Source organism: Myiozetetes cayanensis, unplaced genomic scaffold, assembly GCF_022539395.1.
Source record: "Myiozetetes cayanensis isolate MyiCay16 unplaced genomic scaffold, myiCay2020 scf20-37, whole genome shotgun sequence".
Lineage (NCBI taxonomy): Eukaryota > Metazoa > Chordata > Aves > Passeriformes > Tyrannidae > Myiozetetes > Myiozetetes cayanensis.
The window spans coordinates 8,741,479-8,768,402 of NW_026087412.1; the positions used below are offsets into that span (position 1 = coordinate 8,741,479).

Here is a 26,924-nt window from a genome sequence, read left to right on the forward strand (position 1 = left end):
GCCTCAGCTTTTCTGGACAAGTCAGTTTACTCAGAAGTCCAGCAGGATTTCTAAAGCCATCTTACCTTCAAAATCCTCACTGCTTAGGCTGTTAATTCACGTTTCCTCAGCACAGGGCTCAGAAGGGTACTCGTTAAAATTTTTAATTCTACAGATGCACTTTTAATATCCGAGGAACAAAATTCACATAGAGAAGAACAGCAGCAGGAATCACATCTGTCTCAGACGGGCCATGCTGAAGGCCCAAAGTGTTGCTCTGTTGCCTGTTTATTTGCACAGTATGGCCACATTTGCTGATAGAAAGCAAAGTTTGCAAGGAGAACCCCACAGTACTGAATCAGGGGATGGCACATTTGCTGTCAGACTTGACTGACTTCAGGTTCATTTCTTTCTTCCCTTGGTGAGTTAGAGAAGTTGGCGAGGTTCATACCTGTTCTGTGAGTAAAAAGCAACGTGGTAGGAGGTGGGGAACTTCAGTCAGTAGATCAGCACATAAAGAATACTGATTTTAGAGACTTCCCCCTGAAACCCCACCCTCCACAGAAAGGGAAGCACTGACCCTGCTGGCATGTTGGGCACTGCACCCCATTCAGCCCAAAGAGATCTACAGACCCACTTTTCACACTACTTTTTTTCCCCCTAATGTTCTTAAAAAAACCAAATGAACACTTAGCCCCAAGAACCTGATTCATACAACAACGTATCTTACATTAAATACTGCAACTCGGCAACTACTGAAATGTAGATTTTAATAATAAACACAACTAAGATGAATTAATTATGAAGAAACTTTTGCTCCTCCACCTTCACTGAGAATGCCTCTGGTTTAAGTATTTGTTTTCTTGCTTGGAAGCACATTTGTTTTTTTAAATTGCTGCATCTTTATTTAACAACATTGTTGCTTATGCATCAAAACCACTTGTTCTTGGAATGTGGCACCATCTAATAAAGATGATGCTTCAAAAATTAAGCTGAACCATCTATAAAGAAATATCAAAATTCAATATTAATGATCCATTTTATTCTTAAACCATAGAATTCTGTGCATCACTGATGAATCAACCAAATATATGTAAAATTCATTGTTGCTTTGGATAGAAAAAATAAGTAGCATGCAATGCCATCTTTATCCAGAGGGCCCTACTCTAATTTCCCACAGAATTCAGCCATTTGCCCATATGTAGCTCACCAACCAAAGAATTAATCATTTTTTCACCACTGTGCCTGCAAGAAAAGAACAGTAAACACTGAGTTTTGAAAGCTTTCTAGTAAGAGTCAATATATTATAAATGTTAGTCCCATCCTTCATTTATTCTCTGTATTAACATAAATTAAAGATGCAACAAGCAGCTTTAACTGACATTTTCAACAGGAAATACTGAAAAGGCCAGTCCAACCAGTCCTGAGGTCTTAGTTTTAAGAGCACAGAATCAAACTTGACGTGTGCACAGCAAATGGAACCTAAATATCCAACTCCCAAGAGTACAGAAGGTAATCCTAACCTTCTTTGGAGAATGCAAAGAAATGACAATTTTGAGAAGAGCTGCTGGGCAAACCCTAGCTTTAGAAGTAAGCATTAAATCAGCAAGAATTAACACTTTTCTCTTCTTTTTTTTGTTTTCTTTTTATTAACATTTTCAATGCTTAAGGTCAATCATCAGCAAGTCTCACAGTTCAGAGATCAGAATACCTGGTACTCCTTCAAGGCACATGGACAGTGCATTTCTTCCTCATACATTCCCCCAGAGCAGCAGTAGATTTTTTAACATTCACCAGCTAAAGATGTACTGAAAACGTACAATTTATTACAAGTCTTACAACACCCTGGGTTCTTCCCCATATATTTCATCCCAGAAATATAAAATTCCAGGTTTTTAAGTAGAGAGCATGATGATTTATTAGAGCTGCATCTCAAACTCTATACATGCACACTTTTTCAACACTCTTCATTCTTATTATGATCTTGACAAAATTTCCCTCTGAGAGACTGGAAGGATCACTGAATGAAATTTTAATTATTTAGGCCCAAACTATTGCAAAGTGCCAACAAAACCAGCATAAAACCTTTAGCATCCAAATTTCTAAGAATGGTAGGGTTTGTAAGCTTAAATATTTAAATGTAAAGGGCCTTTATTTCAAGTACTGTAAAAGAGAAACATTGCCACTTACTGGCAGTACCAATGTCTTTGCAATATTTGTAGGCATTTATGTACATCTTTCAAATGCTCTGTTAACCTTTATGGTATTTGTCAATAAAAAGCCCCATTAACATTTAAACTGTGTATGTCCAACTACCTACTTCAAGCAAGAATCAAAAGATAGCCTGTAAGAAACAGTTACTTATTACAGACTACATTGTTGGAACTCTACACACTGGAGATTTCAAAAAGCTCACATTTCTTATAGTTAAAAAAAAAAAAAAACCAAAAGGCAAAAAAAGGTAAAGAAAGATCAAAATCAATCAATCAATCATGAATTGGTAAAAAGGCTGTGCATGGCCTGGGCAGGAGATGAGACCATCATGGGCAAATGGGTGTCACCAACACCACAGAAGAGCTTTGGAAGGAACAGTGCAGCCAGCTGGAGCCACCTCAGGAATACTGGAGGAATACTGAGAGATCACACTGAAACTGAAATTTAGACACTGCTTTTGCATCAGCATCATCAGAACTTACCTGATCATTAACAACTAACCTTACCTGACATTGAGAATTTGTCTTCATTGGGCATAAACCTTAATCAAAGATAATCATTGGACAAGAACTGAAATCACAGCTGTGCAGATGACACTCTTCAGTCAAGCTGCTGAACTGGAAGTGACAATGACATAATTCACCAGTTCAGATGAGTCCCCTGAAACTTTGTTTCAAGCACCACTGATTTAGTAGAATCCCAACCTGCTGCTTCTGTAAAGTGGGTATTTCAAAAGGTAAGGAAAAATAATCCCAAAATCTAGAGACTGAGAGTGAAATCAAGCAGTCTATTACCATTGCTTTTATAAATCATTAATGAGGACAGCATGACCTGTTCCGCTGAAGAGAAAAAAATAAAGCATTAACTGTCTTCAAGTATGGGAGATGCACTCACAGTGACAGCAGAGGCATTCATTTCATCACTTCACCACAAGGAAATCTACAGGCTCCACAGAAAATTTACAACCAAAACGGAGCTAGTGTGACAAACGGCGCTCATGTAGCAAAAACGAAAATGTCAAGTCTGCAAGTTCAACCAAAAAAATGTATTTTAGTGGCTTTGCTCCCTCAGGCTCCAGTTTGACAGAGCACCACCTCGTGCAATCACTGCTTTCATCTCACGTCCGTCGTGTCTTCTGTTTCTTCGTCTGTCTCTTGGCATCCTCTGAGCCACCGGTGTCAGACCCTGCCTGTCCAAGAGCACGGACTCCCTGCAGCCGAGTTGTCAGCTGGAGCAGTAAGGGAATAAGCTGGAGGGAAAGAAAAAGGGCAGCAAGTTGTGGTTACAGTGGTACGTAAGGTCTGAGTGATAACGTTCTTTAGACACGTGCAGCCCCTCACAAACACAATCTACTGCATAAATGGCACATCTACTAAGACATCCGAATATGGCAGCAGATCTTGGGAGGAATTAAAACCAAACTTCTGGGAATTTCTGATAATTAAAACCTAAAGTGATTGTCAGTAACCTTTTTTCCTGCAGTCCTCTAGCCAAGAACAGTAGTTTGAGTCCTGAGTCTAGAAATTACTGCTATTTTCAGTGGAGACAGTTCCAGTGGCACTGTAGAAAAACCCCAGCAAATCTAATGTTGAGTGCTGTCTTACTCATGTTTGAGAGGAAATCAAACTGCACAGACACATCAGAAAAGACTAGAAGAGCACAGCTTGTTAACAAAGAGGGGGTTATATAGCAGGTAGTTGTATTCCTCTTGAGAGCTTTTGACTAGGGAGGGTGTAAAGCTTAAGAGACCAGACTTGAGGACTTGCAAGATTTTTTCCAGTCTGATCATTCCTGAAGCCAATAAAATACTTATTATTTTCATTCCTGTTATCACTGAGTCTGGTTATCTGAATTTGAATAATGCTGTATTTTTTTCTCAGCTCAGTCAAATGAGAGGCCAAATTCAGCCACAGCACAGGAACTCAGCTTCACACTAAGTGCTTTTAAAGGAAGGTAATTGTCCAAAACATAGCTATGATGTGACTTTTCTTAAAATATGTCACATAAGGTGACTGTGACTGCTTCTCTCTCTGGATAAAAACCCCACAAATCTCCACTTAGCAGAGTACAATGAATTTACTCATAGGACAACAGTATTTGGATAAGAGCAAAAAAACCCGTGCCCTACCTTATCATGGTTGTAACCAGCCAACAACAGGAGCAGTGTCAGTGGTAATGCAATATAAGATCCTTGGGCAATGTCTTGTTCAGGCAGCTTTCTCTGAAAACAGAGCACACCATGGATTTTTTTTTTTTTTTTTTTTAAACAGTCAACTGTGAAATCCCTCAGCTCTAAGCAACATCAGCAATAGGATCACGTGGCATGTCCAGCCCAGCCCATCTGACTTGCTTCCAAGGGCTGTTCTATAGATTTACTTTACTTTCCCCTTCAGAGCAAGTCTTCTGGATCAAATCCACTCATGTATTACCTTCTTCCTGGGCTTTGCTGTTTTGTAGAGCTAATTCACTGATTGTCAGTCTCCACAGTCAACCTGGCGTGCTTTGATTTTCCTGTCACATGCTGCCCAAACCTCTGTGATCCCAAGGACACCACTATAGCAACCATCCTAGCACAAAACCTTTCAGGCACATCTGTATCCTTCATTTCTAACTCCTGTTCCATGTTTCCCTCATGTTCCACTAGCAGAAGAGAAACAGATCATTTAAGTGTTACAGAATGAACATCTCACTAAATTGACTGTGCTGTTCAGAACACACCTTCTCTCTCTTGAGGGAGAAATTTCCCCTGCTGCTGGTTTGAAACCCTGCTGCTTTACCCTCTACCTCAGCTCCAATAACTAATGCTCTCTTTTTGGCCTGGTGACACTTCTGTCATATACACAGAAGTCTTTTAAGGGATTCTGACAACAATTCTTATCTTCCTCCTTCACTCTCCAGTTACTGCAACCTTTCAGTGAGAGTCACAGCTACAACCCCTTCCTGACCTCCTCACCTGCCTTCCACAACACACCAGGTTACCAGGAAACATCCCTACCTGAGGCCTTAACTGTGGCCAAATCCAAATCCACTGTCACTCTTTAATGCCCCTCACAAACATCTTTATATTTACACTTACAGAAAGTTTGGCCAAGAGCACAAAATATATGCAGGCTGTAGCACCAGACATTGCTCTCAAGGTGAACACTGAAGTATTTTGTACTTACAGTGGGACTGAAAACCAGTGTAATGTGTTTGTGATATCCAATGGCAGTGAAAGAAACTTGAGGCAGGGTGTAATCATACTGTGATTTAGACAGTGTAGAATCCAGGAGCACCACGTAATTCTGTGGATGAAAAGTACACTCAGGCTACAGCATCAGGTGCAGTCTGAGACAAAAATCACATTTAAAGGCAAATGTCAGTTTAAAAGCATTCAAATCTTCCAAGATATGGGTTAGCCCAGCAAGAATACAGCCCTGCAGGCACACCAGAAACAACATTTCAGTGTCCTTAGGTGAAAAAAAAATTGAGTGATCTAAGCTAATTTTCCAGCAGTGTTCTTACCTCTCCATCTCGGAGCAGTGGTGGGAAATGGAAAAACAAGGACAGGCCTAAGTTGACTGTATGAATTGGGTTGTCAAGGTTTTCACTTTTGTAGAGCTTCACCTGTAAGTGGAAGAAGAAAGCACAAATCAGGTACTTCTGAGCGTGCACCACAACAGATATCTCAGACATCCCACACCTTCAGGGATAAAAGCACTTCAAAATTCATCATGTGTTTATATAAACAGTAAGTTGTCAAACAGGACACCTGGAAATGTTCTAATCTGGGATGTGAAAAGTCACAGAAACAATCTTTTTATAGAACTTGAAATATTTAGGAACAACTGACACCTGACATTTTCACATATCAAGTGTGATATGAAAAGTAGTCTGTGCTGTGGATCACAAAACCACTCACTTGTGTCTGTCTCAGATCTCAGCACATAAAAATTTCTGCTTTGAAAGCCAAGGTGATGATATGGACCCACCAACAGCACACGTGCATTACGTGCAACACAAGATCCCATGCCATGTGAAACAGGCACAGGCCTGGATAGCTTACATATCATCAAATTCTGACATAATTCCTACTGGCTTAAGACTGAACTGCAAGGCTCTAAATTTCCCCAGAAATATGGGAAACGTGCTCAGGAAGGTGATACATTTTCCCTTCACACCTGCTCTGAGTGTTGGATCCTTTGGATATCTCCCAAAACACCCAAGAGCTCAGCAATGAGATCTTGGCAGGTGAGATGCATAACAGACCAGCCTGAAAGAAATCCAGGCACTGCATTTGTATTTGTAGGTAACATTTCAAGGAGCTTTTAAACATGAGAAATGATACTATAACTCCTACCCCACTAACATCTCTTGCAGACACTTCCAGCATTTACACCCTAAGCCAAAAGGATCACAGGTGTTTAGCAAGGTTTTTTTTGGATCCCAGTACAGTCTTCTGAATTTTGCAAATTTCAGCTTTACTACCAGCCTCATACTGTCTTTTATAGCTGTACTTTTAAATTCACATGTCCTGTGGTATTACTGCATTCCCATGGCACCTTCTTGCCAGCAGACATGCAGGCCAAAAATTCCAGGTGTTTCAGGAATTCGTACAGTTCTCCGATGCAAAGGACCCATTTCACCCTCGGTGTTTTGATCCCTCTACAGACAGACCATCCCTCATCAGGGAAGCAGATCCCGAAATTTATGGTCAACCAAGTATTTCTTAAACATATTCCCATGAAAAATGGAAATATTAAAGCAAAGCAGTCAGGAACACTGCAATCTTAATTCTACCTGGAATTCAAATTCACTGTCATTAAAGTATTAGTTCTAATTTGAATTAAATGTGTGCTCTGGCCACTGAACAATTTCCAGTGACCCTGCAAAAACACCCACTGTGAAAGCAGTAACAAATACACTTGACAAAGATGAAAGGCTTGAACTTACACATAATGTGGAGAGATATTCAGAAGATGTAATTACATTTCCACTTAAATCAAATTGATTAATTTGCCGGAATGCTATAATATTAACATCATCAATGTCACTGTTCCCAACCTGCAATGTAAAAAACAGTCATGTTTTCACCAACAAAGGAACAGTTAACAGAGGTCAGTAACACACCTGTCAACACAACACAAATATTGCTCATCATTTTAAATAAAAAGTGATTTTTTTCTATAGGAACCACATAAAAACTTGAAGGTTTTCCAATTGCAAGTACTTGTCCTCCAGAGTGCACAGCTTGCAACTGCAGATTTTATCAGCACAAGGTTCATGGCATCAAGCTAAACTAAAAATGGAAGTACCAAAGGCACACACTATTCTGGAAGAGGCTGAGGTGCAAACACAGAACTGCTTGATCTCAGAACACTGGTCTCTATTTTGCACCTGTGCTGAGAGATGCATATTACTGTGCTAGGATGTTTATTCAGTTGATTAATGAGAAACATGCTCATATCATAATATAACCTACTTCAAAAATACATAACTTTATATTCTTCAGAAGTGTTTAAAACACAAAACATTTGTGTTTCTAAACCTTAACCCTGATCAGCTCAGAGTAAGGAAGGACATTTATTCAAACAATAACTGTAATAACAGACCGGTTATGGTTAGGTCAGGTGCAATAAGCTGGTGCCACTGAGGCTGTACATCTTTCCTACAGATGTCTCAAACACTTCCCTCTCCAGGAGACACCGGCAGGCTCACCAGGGTAGGATTAGCACAAGCTACTGCAAACAGCTGTCACTTGAAGCACAGAACCTTCATCTTCTGCAATGTGAGTTTCCATTCTCCTGCCCTTCCCAACCAGCAAGCACTCTTAGCAAGAAGACACTAAGGACTTGAAAGATTTTTGCCCTTCTGTTTTGGTGGAAAGGAGGGCACTCTGATCAGGCGATGTCTGAGCTCAAATAATGACCATCTCCCACTGAAAAGTTCTCGACAACTAACAAGGCTAATTAACCTTTGTGGGATGTCAAGAGATAAATGCAAGGCAGCTAATCTGAATCTGTAAGGATGGAGGAATATTTAACAAGATTCCATCAGTTTTCAATTCAAAGGTATTACTAATTTTATAAAGACTTGCTAGTCTAAATGACAATTTCACCTAAATCAAGACTGCAGGATTTAGACCAAATAAAACACGAAAATATATCAATCTGTAACTAAATACAAAGATAGGACAGTATGACAGTTTATGACATTCTCAAATCAGCTACTGATTTGTACCACATCATAAAGAAATGCTGAAAGGTATTCTATACATTTATTCTTTTCTTTCTGGATGTATAGTTTTTATGACTGTGAAAGAATCCTTTTCCCTTGTTTACTGTTTGGGCTTTATCTCACATTTTATTTTGAGCTATGGTGCTGAAACACAATATGGGGCCCATATTTAGGGAGCTAACTTGCTGAAAGGCACTTGTCTAAACACAATGCATTCCCTACATTGCTGCTGACAGAACAGACATAATTCCTAGACAGATGCATTTCATATTTAAGTGATGCTACCAAAAAAACACCAAAATTACCTCAATTGCCCGATGCTGTGGTAAAGCTCTTTCAATGTGATCGTTGCCTTCAGCTTTGAGTTGGACATGATACACACAACCAGGCTAAAAGCAACATTCAGATGATAAATCCCAACACATACTGTAATTTTAGACAGCAGTAACAGAATTTTCGAACGCTCCATTTAAGATACACCACCCAAACACATATGCAGTTAAAGTTTTCTTTATCCCAAACAGAAAATTTAACTCAATAGCACCATTAGTGGTGTTTACTGTCAGCAAATAAGAAAGGGCTATCACAGGACTTGCACTGGTTTGTAACATCACAGTATTAAAAGAAATCAGCTCCTGTGAAGTGTTTTAGCTAGAAAGAAAACACATAAACAGGATTAAAACCTGCTTCCTGCTTCAGCAAATTGCTTATTCTGTACATAATGGTCCTGTAAATTCAGCTTCCACATTTCCTGCAGAACAGCTTCCTTCACATACATGCTGTGCAATCAACATCACACATACACCCAACACCCTGCTAAAAATAGGCTGTCAGCATTTTCACAAGAGAAACTAAATGCTTCCCCAAATTCTTCTGCCTAATAAAATTCCCTGCTCTATCACCTGAACACCTGTCAGACACACTCAGTACTGACCAGGAGCTCGGGTCATGTCTCACCAACTGCCCAGTGTTTGTGGGAGGCCACCACAGTTTGCTGCCAGTAAGTTCCACAGACTTACCCGAGTTTTCCCCCTTTTTGCTAGACTGAATGTTCACTACATGACTGTTTCCTCACACACAAAGACTCAAGGGAATCTGAGCTAGCAAATGTGATGGGAAAACAGAACTCAGTAACTAATTAACAGAACACACTTTATTGTTGTATCATTAAGTAAAGGACAGAGAATGTTCTAATCCTTACCCGAAGGCCACGCAGCCTGAATTTGCCTTCTTCATCTGTTATGGTGTCTTCTCCATAGATGCTACAATCCTTCTGGCCCACAGCTTCCACTGAGATTCCCTGCTCAGGTTCTCCATTTAAAGAAGAAACTGTGCCATAACAGCTAGAGGTATAAAGAGAACCAGTTGCTACAGATGTGCAGATGCTGTTTTAATGCATATTTTGAAGTCATTTTTATAGTAACAACTGATGGAAAAAGTGCTTCATGTGTTTAGCATAGCACAGAGAAGGGGAATTTATAATGTGTATATAAAACAGTTTAAAGCATTCGAATTCACTGCAGTTCAGAGCACAACTTTAGGAATCCAAGTTCCCTAACCTCCATGAACAGCAACTCATTCTTACCCCTGAGGGTAAGGAAAGGGAGGATCTGGAAGTCAGATATTCAAATTGGTCTACCATACCCAGAATAGTCCTCTCCCCTCCCACTGGACGCAGCACAAGCCACTGACACAGTGGCAATACAAGAAACCCCCCACATCTGGCATAATGCCTCCTGACACAGCCCATAACAGTTTGCATGGCATTCCAGCTCTACTGACCTGTAGGCCGTCCTGTACCCAGTTATCCGAATTTTAAGGTTTTGTCCTTCCTGCACTTCAATCATTTGTGATGACGGTTCAAAACGAAATTCTTTCATCATGGGTTTAAAATAATACTGCCCTGGGCTCTGCAAAGAGGCACAAAACAAGCTGTTAACTCACAGGGATGCAATATTTCACCAACTCCAAACAAATAGGCTTTGCAAGAGCTCCCTGAGGAGCTGACGTTCTCTGTTCCAACCACAGCTTAAAATGGTCAGAGGATGTGAGCTGAGAAGCAGAGAGCACAAACTGGACAATAAACCAATGGAATTCCACCAGGTGACCAAGTCTGAAGAGAGAAAGGAAACTACAGCCCTAAAACCTTACCACATGGCCTCAAGGACAGGAAAGTGACCACTAAAGAAGGATGTCTGCAAGGAAACTATTCAGGCATGTCTACACACACACATAGATCAATAATCTAATTAGATTTCCTTGCTTTAAAGACTCTCAAATGATCATCAACAAATTGGCTTGCTTCATGTTTACAGACTGCAAATTAGTAACTGAGATCAATCAACATCATCTGCTACCTGTTGGGGAGAAATCTCTTGCCATGTTAGATTTCACAACTTTCAATTGCTAAGATTTCAAGTGCTGTCCACTCTCAGGGATCTACATCTCTCACTGTGGTCTCAAAGGAGACCTGGCACTCAGGAGAGTTGACCCCATCTGTATTTGGGAGGGCAGAGTAGCACAGCATTGCATGTGCAGCCACATCCAGAAGAATCAATTCCAACTTACCAGATTGGAGAAAGTCAGCATGCCATTATCCTGGGTCAGGAGGTTGGACCGAAACACCCCTCCACTGAGAGACAGGAGAACTCCAGCGAGAGCCTGGTCATCCTCTGATTTGATCTGGTTTTGAGAAATCAGTAATGTTAAGTGTAAGCAAGGGTTGCTTTATGTGCCACCACAGCAGTCACTCTCTGTCACTTCAGAGAACATGCTGGGGGGCCAGAACAAAGTATCCCAAAGACTGGAACCAGGTACTAGTTGGACCAGACTGTACACGAAAAAAATCACCTTGAGGGATAAAACTCATTAAGAGAAGGTGGTCCAACTCCACAAAAGCAAATAAAGCCAGTTTTTTGGACTGCAGGCTCCAACTTTCACTCTATAAGCCTTGAAAATTATCTTCTGCATGGCAAGTCATGGTCTACAACTGGGCTCATCCACTGAGACTTGTTTCCCCACAACAAAAATTATTATCCTAATAAAAAGAAATTATCCCCAAATCCCACACCCATTTGTCTTTGGCTGGAAGACATGGGTTAACTTCACTGCCTGTCCAGCTCTAACTGCACACACTACTCATTCAGAACCCAAAGTGTTTAGCACATTACCTCAAAGGTCACCCCAGCAAGAGCAAAAGCTTTGAAGTCTCCAACTGTTCCTTCTACTGCAGTCAAAACAAAACCTTCCTTCTGAGCAGTAATTGTATATTCCAAGTCACTGTGGAGTGGCCCAACACTTCATATAAAAGGAAAGCAGAACTTGTTTTAAAAAGACTTGAATATGCACATACATGTTGTCAAGTTATTACTGTGTTTTAACTAAAGAATCCAAAAGTTCAAAAGAAATCTGTTAATTACCTGTAGGCACCCTTGTCATCGGTGAAAACTGTGATGAGGGGGGAAGTTGCTCCCTTTTCACTAATGACAATCTCAACACCTTCCAATTCAGGATGAATTCGCCCTTCCAGAAATAAGCCTGCTTTTCCATGAATCTCTATCAGCTTTCCAGGACAACTCTCTTGGTCATTGCAAAGGGGATTTAAGGCAAACAAGAAAGTCAAAAACACACTCACCACTCTGGCTTACAGCAGTTTAACTACTTCCAAAGTGATCGGTTGATGTCCTTTTACCTTAGAATAACAGAGCAAGCCACACAATTTGATGGCCTCTCAACATATCTTAAAGCATCTAAACATTACCAAAATCAGTAACAAAATAGTTTCAAAGCTATAAGCACATCTCCAAAAGAAACCTGGATTTCCTAAGTGGTTGGAGGATTCATTACGTTACATACACTGCAGCCACATGGAGATGATGGCAGTATTTCCTTCTAGCCAAGATTACACTGAACTTTGACCACATTCTTTGACTTAAAATTTAGGTCAGCATGTGTCATGTTTAATGACATTGATTAAAATTTCAGTTCCCTCCTCCAATGCATTTAGAATGTGCAAACAAAGAGTCACATAGAAAGAGACACCGAACATTTCCCAGTGACCTCAAACAAAGTATGTTCACTCAGCAATGAGTGCAAGGTGGACACTGACTTAACAAGTAGCATCAATCAAGTGATGATAATCCTGACAATTTTGAAGTTCACTTTTTTTTTTGTAAATATTTTTATTATTGTAATTTACTGGCTAAAAAAATGTAACAGAAACCTGAATTCTGTAACAAACTCAAAATACAAACACTGTTTTGCACAACTGTTTTTCTAGATGACAGTAATATGAACAATTCTCCAAATCTGGTGTAATATCCAAAATCCTAACCCTTCCTCCTGTGCCAGTTGGTTTTTCAGCCCTTGGAAGCATGTTCTGCTGATAAAAACTGTACTTGCATCCTCTATCAAATAGCCATGCTTCTAAATTCCAGAATGAAATTGGCTCCAATAAATAGCTAAAACTGAAACTTTTCTAATGTTACCTTTGAGAGTTGTTCGTATGTTTACCTATAAGGATACATTTCTGCCTTAAAAATCTACTCCTTTCAAACTACAAATTATTTATATTTACCTCCACTAACAAATGCTTCCACATAAGGTGGATAAAAAAGCAGCTCTTTTGATGATGGTGTCACAGTAATTTTCTCTCCAGACCTGTAAAACACAAATAAGATATAATTAGAAGAAAACTGAATTAGCAGCTCTCATGTGTAACAGAGAATGGCACATTGACCCAAGAATCCATCTAAATACTCCAAGAAAAAAGTATCAGCAATAGGCTAGGCAAAATCCTTACTATGCAGTACTAATTTCCATTTAACTGACAGCCAGCAAGAAGAGGCACAGGTACCCATAGAGCAGCTCTTTCCTTTATGGAATTATATCACTCTTGTGTTTAGTAGAAACACCAGCCAATAGCATAAAGAATACAGCTTGTCCACTGGGACTTGGTATTACCTTGCCCAGTATGAAAATTCATACAAGAAGGGTCCTTGGAGCTCCTCCACCATTTCTTGCACTGGTGGTTTTGTTCCCTCCTCCTCCTGACCCTTCTTTTCTCTCTCCTGTCGGCGGCTCTCAATCTCTGCCAGCTGCTGCTCCCGCCGTAACTCCTGTACGGATTTCAGGGGCCCTAAAACTAAGGCAGGTTCACTGTCAATGGATGACCTGAAAACATGGAGGAGAAAACAAAATCATCTCCTTCCATCAGAGGGATAAGAGCTTGTTGTATCTGTTAATTACTGCATCTGTTAATTACTGCCTCGATACCACAGCAGAAGAGTCCCGAGATATTTTTTAAACCCATTCCTTTTTTATTGTGCTGTTTATTCCAAGCATGACTAAAACCTTCAACTTTTATATCAATCTTACTACAAGAAAGGGTCATTCATAGGGGCTACAGGTAACCTACCTGGCCTACTTACAGCCCTCACAAATCCTGCACCAGCACACTATTCCCATTCTGCTGTCTCCATGTTTCCAGCTGCTGGAGCTGCCCAGCAGTTGCAGTGATAGGTTCATTAGACACAGAGAACTCAAGGCAATACTCTGCAGGTAATGTTCTCTGAAAAGATGTTTTGTACACTCAAAAAGTTTGAGAACTCATAGTCTAGAACAAGTAGCCATCAGCAGAGCATTAATAAAACACTCATCATTATCAGACACTTGCAGGCAGATTTGGCACCTCATACAATTAACGCTGTTCGCAAATCAGGGCTCCCTAGTGAGCTGTCTGTTCAGCTCAGCACAAATTGGTGCATTAGTGTGTAATCACTCTGCATGGTTTTCCTTTTATAACCCTCTTCACACCAGTAACAATGCTCTAAAGCAGCAGATTCTCATTCTGAGGAAAGAAAAAAAGGAAAAAAATAGATACCAGAGCCAAAGAGCTCAGACCTAAGCTAAAACAATACCCTCTGAATTCTGAAATGTCAGTTCATTAAACTGTATAAAACCTCAGAAAATCATTCCTTTTTACCATGAGACACAAGTAGGGAGGGGCTACATTGGAATGAGGAGACAATGTTCAAAATGAGGGCTGGAAATTATTTAACTATCTCAAAAGAACTCAAAGCACATCTTAGCACAAAAACCTCTTGCAGTCTAGACATGGACAACATCCCCTTGGAAAGCAGACACTGCAGTATTAAAACTGGAGTAAAGCTTTATGAGAGCCAGGTCTTTTTCTTCCACTTTTTATAGCCCCAAGATTTCTTTGCTCTTACTTAATGGTAATAGTCACATCCATCAGTTTATCAGTTACAATCGTGCCAAGGACATGATGTCGAACTGCAGTGAGCGTCAGTATGCTGGGAGAGGACCTGTAAATCAAAGGAACAAAGAGATGAATTCAAGGTCCCCCTCCTAAATCACAAATCTTGCTTAGCAGAGTTTGTGCTCCCACCCCCAGGACTGAAATGCTTTATAAAAGATGATATAGAAATCACACAGCAAAGTGCAGTGCTGAGATGATCACATATGGGAAAGGGAGCGTTTTCCAGCTCTAAACCCCAAACCCTGCATGACATTGGCCAAACCAACTCCTTCCTTTGTCCCTCTTGCTTCCTCTCAAGCCAAAGCTGATTTGATTGATTTCATATGTGCAATCCCTTTACACACAGCAGGACACTCAAAAGTTTGTCATAATACACACAGTTCACCAAGATACCCAAGTCTAATGGTGCTTTGCTGCCAAGAGAGGGTTTCTGCTTCTATCCATTCAGTCACCTCGTGCTGGCTCTCATGTTTAGTATATCTCTCTTTTAAGTACTTTTACTTCATTAACACAACAGAAGATAATCAGATTTTACTGCTGAATTTGTTTCCTGCCACATTCATGAATGAGAAGTGGTCTGAGAGCAGAAATCCTCTTTGTTCCTTGTAAGCAAAGTGCCATTAAGCACATACCAGACCACATTCAATAAATAACTAATAAAACTGGGCTGACTTAGGAAGATCAGCACTCTTTACTTGAGATTAGAGTGAATATTTATTCAGTTTGCAAAAAATGGGGTGAGCAGAACCAAATCACCAGAGATTTGGCACTAGTGATGTGCAACAGTGGTCTGGGCCTCTTCGTAACTCACTGTCCTATCTTTTGCATTTCAGCTCTCAGAAGTAACCAACAGTTTTCATTGAAATAACTCTTCTTTGTTACAAAGAAAACCCAACACTGAACAGGCAAAAGGCTGACAAAAATATTCATTTAAAGAAAGAAAAGCATCATTAAAGCCTATCATTAGTTGATCTTGGGGGTTTTAAAATAGAACAAGAGAACACATTTAATACAACTTGCTAAAGCTTCCCTCTATTGGACAGTCCTAGCAACACATCCTGAACTGCTGAAAAAGCAGCTGCAGCTGAGGGCAGCTTTATGAAAAAGCATTCTGAGAGGCATAAGATCATAAACAGATTCCACTCTTACGTGTCGTAAGTGTAATACTCGTGTTCGAACTGGTGGCAGGAGCGCGGGGTCACTTCATAAACACCTGCAAACATTAAGCCAAAGAATCATCTGCTGAAAAATTCAAGCTTACTACGGTGGTTGAATTCTCAAGATCAAATGAGACCAGAGGTACAGAAACAACTACAAAATTTGACTGTGTGACTACTGCCTTTCACACAGACACTTTCTGACTGGCAAATAGAACTCATACGAATGAGATCATTTTGAGATGATCTTCGTTCATCAAAGTCCATCACCAAGAAAAAACAGTAATGTTTTACTTCTGGGATCTTGATTTAGGTGAAGGATTAAATAGCAGGAGAAATGGAGAATTCTAAAAACTTAGAACAGGTTTTTTATATACAAATATAAATAAGACAATGCCTTTCAGAAACCTCAGAAACCACAAGAGATTTTTTGTTTTTTAAATTCCCAGCAGTATTAGTCGACTGGTTTTTTTCATTTCTTAACCTTTTAGAGCTGTTACCTGGCTTTGAAAGACAGAATCTATTCACTCCTTTGGACAGGTTATAAACACCAACGTTCTCTGGTCCATTTCCATCCTGATAAAATTCCTGTGAAGCCATAGCACAATTCATTATTAGTGACTACCAAACAAAAAAATGAAAACAGTATTTGCCTAAAGATACACTAATGCATCTCTTTTATAGCAGCTAATATTACAAGACCATTTTACCAAATACAAGAGACAAATTTTAAAGCACTTTAAACATCAATGCTGCTGTGCTGTATGATCCTCTAGAGGCACGAGAAAGCCTCAATTCCAAGCATAATCCAAACCACCTGCACAAGGTCATTAAAATAATTCAAGGATGTTTGTTTCCTACATACCAGGGTGATTGCATGAGAAAGGGAACACCTCAGCATATATCCAGTCTGCCTGAATTCTACTCCTGACACGTCTTCCTCCATGACTTCCAGTTCCAAAGACTTATTCTTCCAGCACCAGTCTTCATGTACAATGCTTACTAGAACACATGCCACACAAAGCATTTTAGTAACATAAAACTATGCAAGTAAGGGCGAGTTTTGTGGTGTAAAAAGCTTGTATCACTCTAACTTCCCTGACAATAATCTTTAAAGCCAGATGTAGAGCAATGACTGTAATAACAGACCTGGTTCACAGCACTGCAGCATCACCAGCAATCCTGCACACCTCATATCAGAAAAACTATACTATAAAAAGGAATAATGAAGCCTGGTCACCCTGGAAGGCTCCTCAATGTGCACTACCCTTGTGACAGTCAAAGCAACCTAGAGGACATCACAACCTACCCCAATTTAACGTGGTGGAAAGACATTCTCTTTCCTGTTTAGAGAGCAGTCTTCACATATTTCTACACCTTTCCCTGGAAAAGAGTTTTCATAGGCCAGGGTAAGCTGGCCAAAAGACATACTGCTACCAGGAGCAGCGCTCTGGAAGCTGCAGAACAAGGGTGTGCCCCTGTTCTTAGGCTTGGGACAAGCCAGCTCATGATAAAGCCCATCTTCCTCACATCAGCCATGCAGACCAACAAACTTTGGGGAGCAGTCACCTTTAAGCTGACACAGGGTTAAACATACAAGACAAAGAAAACCTGATGCACTCTTGTATAGCATTTTTCCAGATTCTCTCAAGTTTCACAGCTACTTCCATGCTGGGCATAGTGCAAAGACTATTGATAATAACAGAAGTGTTGAGATTAAGTTAGAAATTTAGCTGTTGTTAAGGTACCATTCTACAGTTCCCCATGATCCTACCTTTGTATTTGCCTGGGAGCACGTTCTCAAAGGTGAAGGACACCGAGTCCCTGCTCCCTGAGAGCTGCAGGGTGCGTTTCTCCCCTTGGCGGCTCACGGAGTGTAACGTCACCATTAGGTCACCACACGAGTCTGTGCAGGGAAGAGCAGAACATGAGGATGGTTCCAATTAAAACTCTACTCCTATTTCTTAGGCACATGTTTACCAGTGTTTTTTCACATTCTGCACGACTTTTCAGGCTGTTAATCATATTCTTTTACCTAATGGCAAGTGAAAACCTAAGGCCAACATTAAATCCCCAGGTCCACCTCACTCTGCAAAGACTACAGGGCCCAGCAAACACCTGAGAGACAGAACATGAAGTGCAGAGAGGATTCAGAGAGGAAAAACGAAGGTAAAAATGACAAAAGTCAGGCTCCAATCATCATCTGCTGAAATCAGTGGGTAATCAAGGGAAATAGTAGGAGAGAGGAATCTCAGACTAAAATAAAGACAAAAAGCTCATGAAAGAGAACAGAGATTGAAAGCTTCTGTGAACAGCTTCAGCATCTATTCTGCAGTTTTTACGTGCACTGCTTTTCTTTTTTTTTTTTGAAGATCTTTTTCATCTCCAGTACTTCTCTGACTGATGTACAGTACCCTTAGTGTCAGTCAGAAGCATTTCCTTCCAGGGTCTACCCATCTTCTGAGGAACGAAAACAGGTCAGAATTCCTTCATTAGGAAGGAATATTTGCTTATCCCTAGCAAGTATTAAAAATAGGTACATGACTTTACTCCAAACTTTATTAAGGTACCTTACTAGGCCATAACATTGACAAAAGAAGAGCTGCTTTATCTGTGTGCTGGAAGTTCAATTTACTCACTGCTGATGGGGCTGACCCCAGCAAGTGCTTTGATCTAACCTGTACCCATTCACTGTGTTGTGCTGTGCTAAAGTTCTCCATTCCCAATGACACTTCACTTTCAAAATGGGCTTACCTAAACAAGAGATCTTCCCTGAGACCGATGCCAAAAACTGAGAGAAGGTCACATCCATTATTGGTCTGTCTCTAACAGTAACAGGAAACATTTTGGGTTTCAAAGCCAATCCTGCTCTGGTCTCAGCCTCTGGAATAATCACCTGTAGAGTACATGACATCAAAACATCACCAGCTTTCAGATACTAGTCCAAATACACCCACTCCGCTGTCCTCAATCCATTTATCAGAAATCAGAAAATGGAAATTTTCTGTAAACCCCAGGCAAAGCAAAACCAGCCTCTCAAACACGCTTTTCAAAATTCTGTTTTAAAAATCCTCCAAAGAACTGCAACAAAACTGAGCTACCAATCCTCCAAAGAGCTCAGTTTCAAAAGTCTGAGTGACTTTCACTCCAGGGTGTTCTGCAGCTTCTACAGGAGGTTATTTCTGTCTGTGAGGACAGTTAGAGGCCTTATAACCACCCACTTGCTCATCTCCCAGCCTGAGCTATCTGCTGTGACCTGTCATCTCAGGAATCATTCAGGCACCTAAGAAAGGGACACATTACAGATCTGACTCATGGGGTAATCAGAACTGATCTAAGGGACATCACAACTAAGAGGAGAGAGAAATAAGAACTTTCAACCCAAATGGTCTGATCTCCTTTAAACAAGTGTAAAGGACAAAGAGCATGGGAATCTCAGCTTGTTAAGGAAACAAAAAAAGCAAATAACTGTCATTGTTTAAATAGTGCACACAGGAGAAAAGGACTAAGAAAATCTAAAGTCAGCCTTTCAAATTTAAAAAATTAAACGTTTAAAATCTTCTAAAACACCTTGACAGTCCCACAATGAATAAATGCAAGCTCACTCTTACCTGAACGTTGTATGTACCCGATTTTGCCTTAAAACAAAATGCTCCATGCGGGTCAGTTTCTGTTGTAACTTGTGCTGCTTTGTCTTTGTCTTCAGGTATCATGGTTACCCTGTATTTACTGATCTGCTTGACTGTGTCAGGGAAACGAGTTACTGAGATCCGGCCACACACGCTGAATCTGTCAAATAAATGCCAGTCATCAGAACAAATACTCTGATTTGAGAAAAATCTTAAAAAAATACTTGTTTTAAAACTTCCTTAGAAAGTGAACCTCACTATGCTGAGGTAATAACACTTGAATTGGAAGGGATTTCTCCTGGAACAGTGTTCCTATCAGAGATGCTACAAGCAAACACGGTGGAGCAAGTGCACTCCCATACAGATCTTTTCTTTTAGGAAGTCACCATGATGTTATGTTACATTTTTGCTTCACTCTTCCCCACCACCCCAATCAATTCAAGCACCACAACTATTCCTGAGCAAAACACTGTGGACAAAACATTACCCTGCACTCAAGCTGTTCTATTTACCTTGAATTTCTTGAGTAGCATTTAGCTCCTGACAACAGTACCCGAGCCTGGGCATGGCATGGGAAAGGAGCATCCATATTTCAAGGCCTTGTCCACACATTTTCAGCACACCATCAGCACTTACCCTGTTGCAATGATGTTTGCCAGCTGAGGTGTATTTGGGGCAATCTTCACGGTAATAGTATCAAAAAACAGGTGTTCTTTCTTGGCATGGATTGTGTAAGTACCTGTTGTTATGTTCTCAAGGCGGAAGGAGCCATCAGCTTTTGTTTTCACTGTAACAAGTAACAGGAAGAGTTAAAAGCAGAGCATGTGTTGACTGTCTATCCTTATGTATCAACAGATCCAGAGGGCATGCACCGCTTTAGACTATTTTAAATTTATATTGCACAACAAGGAAATGACATTATGCTTTTTCACTAGATCAACCTTCATTTCTGTATTTCAAAGTACAGTTTGGCATATGGTTGAAATACATTAAGATATTTTCAACAGCACAACAAATGAACACGTAACACTCTCACCTAAGCCAGAAAATGCAAATCAACTGCATGAAAAGCACTTTAATATTTAAAATACATTGCAACAAAAGTAGCATATTATCCTGAAGGTTTAATTCCATATCATGCACTGGTCTGAATAAAAGCTTCCCTGTAGCAACACAGATCAAGAGCACTGGATACCTTTAATCTGATTGTTCAGAGTCACAGTGGCATCAGCAACTCCTTCTCCTTCAGGACCATTCAACACCCTGCCTGTGACAGAGAAACCCATCACATGGAAAACAGGCTGAAATGGGAAAAAAGTTAACATTAGTTTTTACTCAGGAAATGCAAACACCTTGCAGCAATCAACACCAACTGTTTTCTCCCCATACACATATAAAGGAAATTTATTTCTAGCTCTAGGAAAAGAATGTACCAGAATAATCAGGAATGAAAGTACGTATTGATCTCTAGGCATCCTGTTCCCTTAAGTGCAAAACACACAATCTCAATTTATCTGCCTCAGCAGAGTTCAGGAGGGCCCAATAACAGATTATAATGCCATTACATGAGGCACTCTGCAAACCAGAAAAACCTACAGGCCCTTCTCCAGAGATGTAACAATCTGAATGAGAAAATTTAAGCAACCTCAAAGATTACTGCCTGCTTGCAACATGGACATGAAAGGGAGCAGAGCAGACAGCTTGCCCAAAGTGTGGAAATAGAGCACAATACTAGATATTGTCTTGTGCCTGCTGTGCAAGGGGCTATGTATAAACAAGCCTCTTCAACTTCTTACAAAGAAGTTTTCCTACAATATAATCCTGCTTCCTGCTAAAATCAGTTAGACTTTTACAGGAATGAGTGGCACAAAAAGATTATTTCCTCTGCAGGCCTTACCTCAATCTGTAAACTGTCATGCTCTACAAGGAAGTCCAGTCTAGATGGGGCAACATCAAAGGTGATTCTCTCTCCCCTGTAGAATGGTATCTGAAAGAAGATACATTGCTTTGACCCCTAAGAAGCTGTGGTGACAGAATGATTTTCCTTCCTCATCACCATCAGACACCCCTACAAAATGTCCAGTGAGCTGCAAAACTCGTCGAAAAAATAACTCAGAGGGACGGAGACAATACGACTGCTACAAGGACTAATGGAATGAGAGAAGCTTGGATCCCATTTCTAGAGCTGCTGACTGAGAATGCAGGACCATCACTCTGGACAGCGCAGAGAGAACCCTGCTCCCACACCACACAGACATAAGAAAGGGAATGGGAAAAAAAGAAAACAGGGAGTTTAATGGAGAGGAGGTGGCAGTAGCACACTAATTCAGAAAATGAAAGCTAACAACCCACTGAATAGACAAGCAATTAATTTCTAGTTACTTACCACAGTGTACTTCCCACTTGGCAGAGAAAGAAAGCTGAAAGATCCATCTTCTTTTGATACAACATTGCACAAATAGGATAAAGACTCATCTCTTGACTGGAAACCATCCACGGGAGAAATATTGCAGCCCACAACATCCTGTGATAATAAATGCAATACAACCTTTTTTCTCGAAGAAGAACAGAGAAAACAATTTTGGGGGCATGTAGGAGGGTTCAAAACATTAAACTAAGAATGATGGCAAGTATAAAACCAATTTAGAGGCAAAGTTTGATAACACAGTTTAAAATTCATGTACAGGTAGAAGAGGCAAAACCAGACACTGAACGTTGTTGTAACAAGGACAGAAAACTGGAAAATTCAGTATTCCCAGAGTTCACTGCAAGACTTAACATTATGTGACTTCAGTTCTGAGGACAAGGTTAACATTACAAAACATTACAAGAGTTCCACATAACAAATCCCATTACATGACAAATGTTTCACACTCATTTCATAACACACTCATAAGGTGGCAGTAGAAGCCGTTGAACTTTGTCTTCCCATCAAGAGGACAAAGAGCAATTAAGACCTCATGCTGAAGACAAATTACAGCTACTGTACAGTGAATTTCAGGATTTGTCTGGCAACACCTTGTGCCTTGTGCAAGATGCTGGTCTTCTACCACGGGGAAGTATCATCCTCATGAGGGAACACGTTTACTAACCAATATTTAATGTGCAAAAAGGTGTAATATTGGAAAAATAATATCTTAATACCGTAACCCTTAACCTTGCTGATTCACAGGGAATATACATATCAATACCATCCTGTGAGCCAAACTACATTTTTTATAGTTCCATGGAGATAAGAAAAAACTTGGTATGTATACAAATGTTGTATTAGAAGGGCCTCGTTGTGGGGGAAACAAAAAAGAAATCATGCAAACAAACACAAAAATACAGCTTGAGGGGCTGCACAGTTCATGTTTTCCATAAGCCAAGCTCAGTGAAGTACAGAGATGATATCAGGGCAATATGAATCTACAAGCTATTTAGCTGCTCCTTAACTGTGCCCATACTGAAAAGGTACTGATGGACCATTACCTCCTTAGTGACTGAAGAAGAGAAAAGCAGAAACATGACCCCTTTCATGGGTTCTCCATCGCTCCTCACCGACCCAGACACGTTGTAGCCTGCGACAACCAGAGGGCTGGCAGCGTAAGCGTTGGAGCTCGTCACCCGCACCACCGTCTTGGCCTGAAAAACAGAAACATACAGGCATTAGATCTCACTCACAGCACCTAAATAACAATCAGAGCCAGTGTATTCAACAACAGAGCCCAGAGCAGCAGCACTCAAGGAGTGTCCACAGGATACTCAAAACATAAAGACACTTAAGCAAAGACACTTTGTAAAATGGTATTTTTCCTGATTCAGGAAATGGTCAGGATCTCAGAGCTCCTCAGGAACTAGGCAGTCTGAGAGGGAAGGATTAGAGCATCTGCTACAACATTCAAAATGTACAGGATCAGAAGATGGAAACAAGAACTCATTTCCCACTCCTACCCTGGTTGGCTTCACTATCTCCAACCTGGGTCTGCACGGGGCAGTTTCCTGACTACCTGAATTAAATGAATGACAACTCCATTAACCTTGTCCACTCACAAAAACCCTTCCTCACACTAATTGATCAGACAAGGTCTAGCAGATCCACCCTCCCTAAACAGGCAAACCAGAACTTTTGTAGGCTCTAACCTCTTTCAACATCCAGGTGGGATGCGATGCAAAGATTTCATATTCGCCAGGAAGCACTTTAAAGAAAGCAAACCTGCAAGGCAAGAAAGGGGTTATGTCTCTTCAGATACAGTCACAAATGTTTGTTTACAGAAAAACAATTCAGACTCTGTGCACATATTAGAAGAAGTATTTCGGAACTATTACAATCCCAGTTGTTGTGGCAGAACTAAAAGAATCTTGTGTAAATGAACAGATGAATTAAGGATGCACCACCCACACTCACTTTCCTCCAGGTTGTGTAATAGTTGCTTGTATGTTTATGTCACTGCCAGCATTTCTCAGTGCAACCTGAACTCCAGCAGGACCTAATGTCTGACCTTTGCTGAGAACCTGTCAAAATAAAAAGAAACCAGAGTATAAATACCTTGTAGAGCTGAAGCAGAATGTTTTCTTTATGGAAGTTGAATTAGTGCAAGATGGAATAAATAAAGATAACAGAGTCTAACCTTTCCATTCACAGAAAACCCTGTGAACACGAAGTTAATATCACCTCCCTTTGTGCAAATGTCATTAATGCCATCCACATGGATGTCTACGCTGGTTGGTTCTGGAAGAGAAGAACGATGAAACAGCACGGTAGTTAGTGAGAAAGCAATCGTGAAGAAATTCTGCTTCAGTTTTACAAAACTGTCACAGAAATTATTGATCCAAGCATGCAAGTGTTGCTCTGGGAGTCCTGCCTCAGCAATGTTTAAGCATCCCCAAGTCCTGAGGCTCAAAGTCCTCTTTCCCCGCTCCCACTGCAGCCATTTGTGTCAAGAACACACATTCCTTCAAATCAGTTGAAGGGTTTCTTTGTTAGTGTCTACCATATTTTTCCCCTGGTACAGTAAGTGCATTTCAGTTATTAAAACCACACAGTATGGCTCATCTGTTTTGAAAAGCACTTGATTTTCACTGCCAACTGCAAGTTAGAGATAAGTCCCACACTGCAGATACACTGTCCTATTGTAAGAAGACAAATAAGCACTTACCAAAACTCCACCCTAGGGGAGGCTCAATTTTAAGAATGAAATCCCCCTAAAAAATAAAAAGCAATAACTGCCTTCATTGATCTAAATTCAATTTAGCTAAATTATGAAAAAAACCATCATAACACAAGCATCATGCTGCAGAGAGGAACACGAGACTCAAGTGTACCATTCTCCTTCCCTCCTACTTCAGATACTCTGTTCAAAGAAGCGGCAGTATCTACCCAGACAGGCTGGGATGTTGGGCTCACATCCAGCCAGCTAAGAGCAAAATTTAAGTATCACTGTGGTTACACCACTTCAAGAACAAACCTGGCTCACATTCAAGCAGTTCAGTGCTAGAAAGTGTTCAAATCTATCTCTACCTGCCCCAACAAATGGGTTCTAGATTAGCTTTTAGTATTTCCACTAGAAGATCCAACTTAACCATTCTGCCCAAACATGAGACAACGAAACTTCAATCCTATTAAAAGCTCTGCTCCAAATGGGTATTAATCTGCCCAGGGATCCTCTTTATAGGGGCCACCAAATGTGTTTTGCCACATATATTCTGAAGTTCAGAATGGAAAGGTTCAAAGATCAAAAGAATGAAACCACTGAGATCAGAAAGCATCTTACATTCTTAGATTGGGAAGGGAAGGAATTATCTGGAGGTAGAACTAGATGATCCTTAAAGATACCTTCCAAACCAAATCCATTCTATGATTCTACTTCTGACCCCTAAGTTAACCACCTCTGTAAAAGAGCAAACCACTCTGAGGGCAGCTTGTAATTAATTTGAATGTAAACACCTTTTCAGTCTAATAGACATCAGATTTCTGATACATTCTGAGCTTCCTGTACCATTATTTCCTTAAGACATTTTTAATATCTGCAGTTAGTCACTCAAGTTATTTTCAGTTCAGTCATATCAAAACACCTTCTCATACACATCTCTTTCCATTTCTATAGGTAGAAAACAGAAAGCTTTAGCTGTACTCTGTAGCAACCTGTACTTTCTGTGCAGTATTTGTACAGCTGCAGCACACAGCTGTCGGCAGTAACTCAGTCTCCCAGTGCTGCAGTCATTACAATTATCAGCACAAATGCAACACCACAGCTACAGTTACCTGGCTTTTCTCAGTATAATGAGCACCCTTACAGAAAAAAACAGCTGGAAGTTTTGTCCAAACCACACTAAATTATGTCCTGATTCGAAGGTTTCATGGGAGGGGTGCTGAGGTTTATCGGGGGCAGCTCCTGCACAGACAGCGCAGGTGGTGCGGGCGTCTTACCTTGTCATAGAGGGGAATCATGAAATACCCGTTGTTCGGAGCACAGTCTGTCTGGTATTTCAGGGTACCGTGTTTCGTGTATAACTTAATCTAAAAGAAGCAAACACAACAAGGGCGCTTTAGAACAACGACAGGAAGGCTGGCGCTGTCTAACCAGGGGCTCTCACACAGCAGCACCCGCCGTGCCCGGGGCAGCAGGACGAGGTTCACGGCGAGCAGCTGCACTGTGCGAGGCACAGCCCGAGCCCCAGGGAAGGAGACCCGCAGTCCCACCGGCGGCACCGGCACCGCTCCCGCGGCCCGGGCGGCAGCGCTCGGGGGAGCCCGGGGGCAGCCGGCGCCCACCTCGATCAGCGAGTAGTTGATCTCCACGTCGGACTTGACGAAGCCGCCGCAGCCCACGACGATGTCCTCGGAGCCCCGCGCCAGGGCGCAGCACAGCGCGCAGAGCAGCGCGGCCGCCGCCCGGCCCCGCATGGCCCCGCAGCTCGGCCGGCGCCTCACGGGCCCGCCAGCCCCGGCCCCGCCCGCCACCTGAGTCAGCGCCGCCGGCCGGAAACGCCGCGCCCGCGGGGGCGCCCCCTGCCGGCCCGGAGGGCTGCAGCCCCTCCCGGGATCGCTCCCCAGGGATGTCCCCCTGGACACCCCCAGCCCCATCCCACGGCCGGGGATGGATTCACCGGGGTTATCTGTGCCCCAGGCTGGGTTATCTGTGCCCCAGGCTGGGTTATCTGTGCCCCAGGCGGGGTTATCCGTGCCCCAGGATGAAATCTTCGCACGTTTTGTAAACGTAACTGATGTCGTCAGGCAACTTCTGCGAAAGGAATTGGTGTCTTCCAGCTGCGCTTTCTCACGTTTTGTGAGCGTGGCTAAAGCCAGACAACTTCTGAAATAGAAGTTGCTTCATGAAGAAGTTCGCGTTTCAAAGCATTGCGCGAGGTTACGCCGCACAAATGAATATGCATTGTGTAGGCGGGGAATATTTATTAGGCGGGTTCACGTGATGTAAATTTTACTGCATAAAAGATGTAATTTATTTT

The 26,924-nt window shown here is 41.3% G+C and overlaps 1 protein-coding gene across 1 annotated transcript; it reads right to left on the reverse strand.

The window, feature by feature from the left end:
• Positions 1–999: 999 nt before the first annotated feature.
• Positions 1,000–26,398, reverse strand: LOC126641003 (nodal modulator 1). The gene is made up of 31 exons (XM_050317285.1): positions 26,230–26,398; positions 25,885–25,974; positions 24,614–24,659; positions 24,086–24,186; positions 23,863–23,969; positions 23,598–23,670; positions 22,947–23,099; positions 21,862–21,999; positions 21,373–21,462; positions 20,671–20,776; positions 20,112–20,262; positions 19,458–19,635; positions 18,601–18,742; positions 17,621–17,752; positions 16,712–16,848; positions 16,347–16,434; positions 15,839–15,902; positions 14,640–14,735; positions 13,372–13,581; positions 12,986–13,068; positions 11,829–11,988; positions 11,580–11,706; positions 10,978–11,091; positions 10,192–10,319; positions 9,611–9,752; positions 8,715–8,798; positions 7,126–7,236; positions 5,698–5,799; positions 5,358–5,477; positions 4,322–4,414; positions 1,000–3,442 (listed from the first exon to the last, which is right to left on the reverse strand). The coding sequence occupies exons 1-31, from the start codon at positions 26,359–26,361 to the stop codon at positions 3,311–3,313; spliced, it is 3,630 nt and encodes a 1,209-aa protein (XP_050173242.1). The 5' UTR covers positions 26,362–26,398; the 3' UTR covers positions 1,000–3,310.
• Positions 26,399–26,924: the final 526 nt, after the last annotated feature.

Bases quoted from the DNA above. Each gene is read 5' to 3' on its own strand.
- LOC126641003 (XM_050317285.1), bottom strand. From the start codon at position 26,361: ATGCGGGGCCGGGCGGCGGCCGCGCTGCTCTGCGCGCTGTGCTGCGCC. The intron at 16,849-17,620 runs GTAGGATCATGG...CATGTGTTCTAG, and splicing joins GCTCCCAGGCAAATACAAAG to TAAGCATTGTACATGAAGAC. The intron at 13,582-14,639 runs GTAAGAGCAAAG...CCATGTTTTCAG, and splicing joins GATGTGACTATTACCATTAA to GTCATCCATTGACAGTGAAC.